Consider the following 2,245-nt stretch of genomic DNA (forward strand, 5'->3'; position numbering starts at 1 on the left):
ACCATTCTTTTCCCCAAGAAAAGCAATTAAGGTGAAGAAGGTGAAAGAGGCTGAAAATTTGTGGGAGCAACAAGAACAAGATAAAGGTTTTTGCTGTTTTTGTTTTTTGGATAGTAAACATAACCATAGTTAAAGTTAAGGGACTTATATAGCAGAACACTTTAAAATAATATATAAAAATAGGGTGATAATTTGAGCAAGGCATGGAGGAGTTTGGGTTTGGAATACTTCAAAAGTAGAGATGGAAAGGATAGCTTAATAAATACAAAAATTCAAATCTTCCTCTGACCATGGAGAAGAAAAAAATTGGTGACAATGCTTGTAAAAGGAAGAGAAAGGAATTGAGTGAGTTCTGTATTCTACCAGAATGTTGTACATTTCTATTTCCAGGCTCAGATGTTAAGATCCAAGAAAAAGCTAAACCTTGAGAACTCACACCATGATATTGCCCAGCAATAGCTCCTCTCCAACTGAGGTCTCTGAATTCCTCCTGAATTGTTTTGTCAGATCTCCAAGCTGGCAGCACTGGCTTTCCATGCCCCTGAGCCTGCTCTTCCTCTTGGCTATGGGAGCCAATGCCACCCTCCTGATCACCATTCGGCTGGAAGCCTCTCTTCATGAACCCATGTACTACCTGCTCAGCTTACTCTCCCTGCTGGACATTGTACTCTGCCTCACAGTCATCCCTAAAGTCCTGCTCATCTTCTGGTTTGATCTCAGACCTATCAGCTTCCCTGCCTGCTTCCTCCAGATGTATATCATGAATTGTTTCTTGGCCATGGAGTCTTGTACCTTTTTAATAATGGCATATGATAGATATGTAGCCATTTGCCATCCACTTCGATATCCAGCCATTATCACTGATGAATTTGTTGCCAAGGCTGCCCTGTTCATACTTGCCCGAAATATCTTCTTCACAGTGCCCATACCCATTCTCTCAGCTAGGCTGAACTACTGTCATTCCAATGTCATAGAAAATTGCATCTGTGCCAACTTATCTGTATCCAAACTGTCTTGTAATGATGTTACAGTCAACCGCCTCTACCAGTTTGCAGGGGGATGGACACTGCTGGGTTCTGACCTCATCCTCATCTTCCTCTCCTATTCCTTCATTCTTCGAGCTGTGCTAAGGCTTAAGGCCAAGGGGGCTGCAGCCAAGGCCCTGAGTACATGTGGTTCCCACTTCATCCTCATCCTTTTCTTCAGCACTATTCTGCTAGTCTTTGTTCTCACTCATGTGGCTAAGAAGATGGTGTCTCCTGATGTGCCCATCCTGCTCAATGTCTTGCACCATGTCATCCCTGCAGCTCTCAACCCCATTGTCTATGGTGTACGAACCCAAGAGATTAAGCAGGGCATTCAAAAGTTACTGAGGAAAGGTCTTTGAAGGGAGAAAGAAAGTTTTGTGGACATTGGATACTCCACCCTCTCTTCTTCCTCTTTTATCTTCTTCTACTCCTCTTTCATATTTGTGATCATGATATTCTAATTTTTTAAATTTTACTTTGTATCATGTCCTAAACATCTTTCCTTTTGACTGGTATGCTTCATATTTATTGTTTTGGGGGTAGTATAAGATTCTATTACTTGAATTAATGACTAAAATAATGATTAAGCATTATAATTTATTTGGTCATTTTCCAATTGGTGGACATTCAAGTTATTTCCAATTGTTTTGTTACTAAAATCTATTTGTAATAGATTTGTACAGTTATTATTTTATAAAAGCATCTTTATAAAATATTTGGAAAATACTCTATTTACAGGAATCATTTTATATAAATATTTCCCTTTTCTACTTTAATATTTTTAGATTGGATCAGTATCAATGGTTTCACAAAGTCAAAAGATATTATCATTTTTGTTACTGATCTGTGTAATGGAGGAATTAGTTGGTGGTAAAAGGATAGAGGAGGAATGGATATCTTTTCCCTCAAATCAGGGTCCAGGAAAGGCACCTGGTATTTAAAGCTAGAGGATTGAGTAGTTTCCCCCTTCAGCCTTCCCTCCTCAGCTATGGCTGCTTCCCTAAACTGGCTCTTGGTTTCCTCCACTACTAGAGCCTAAAGGTTTCTTCTAAGGGAGATTACTCTCCCCCTCAAGGTAGCCTACTAACACTTGAGTCACTTTGGGAAAAAGAGAACATTTTATTATAAACTAAGTCAGCTGGGGTAATACAAAGAAATGGCTGGTAGGAAGGGATTTGGTTAGGAAAGTGTTGGAGGTGTTCCTACTCTAACTACCC

The 2,245-nt window shown here is 39.6% G+C and overlaps 1 protein-coding gene across 1 annotated transcript; it reads left to right on the forward strand.

Moving 5' to 3' along the window:
* Positions 1-439: 439 nt before the first annotated feature.
* Positions 440-1,387, forward strand: LOC100024343 (olfactory receptor 56A3). The gene has a single exon (XM_001375598.3). The coding sequence runs from the start codon at positions 440-442 to the stop codon at positions 1,385-1,387; it is 948 nt and encodes a 315-aa protein (XP_001375635.3).
* The last annotated feature ends 858 nt before the right edge of the window (positions 1,388-2,245 follow it).

Source organism: Monodelphis domestica, chromosome 4, assembly GCF_027887165.1.
Source record: "Monodelphis domestica isolate mMonDom1 chromosome 4, mMonDom1.pri, whole genome shotgun sequence".
NCBI classification, from domain to species: Eukaryota; Metazoa; Chordata; class Mammalia; order Didelphimorphia; family Didelphidae; genus Monodelphis; species Monodelphis domestica.

Excerpts from the sequence above, each read along its gene's own strand:
- LOC100024343 (XM_001375598.3), top strand. The coding sequence starts at position 440 with ATGATATTGCCCAGCAATAGCTCCTCTCCAACTGAGGTCTCTGAATTC.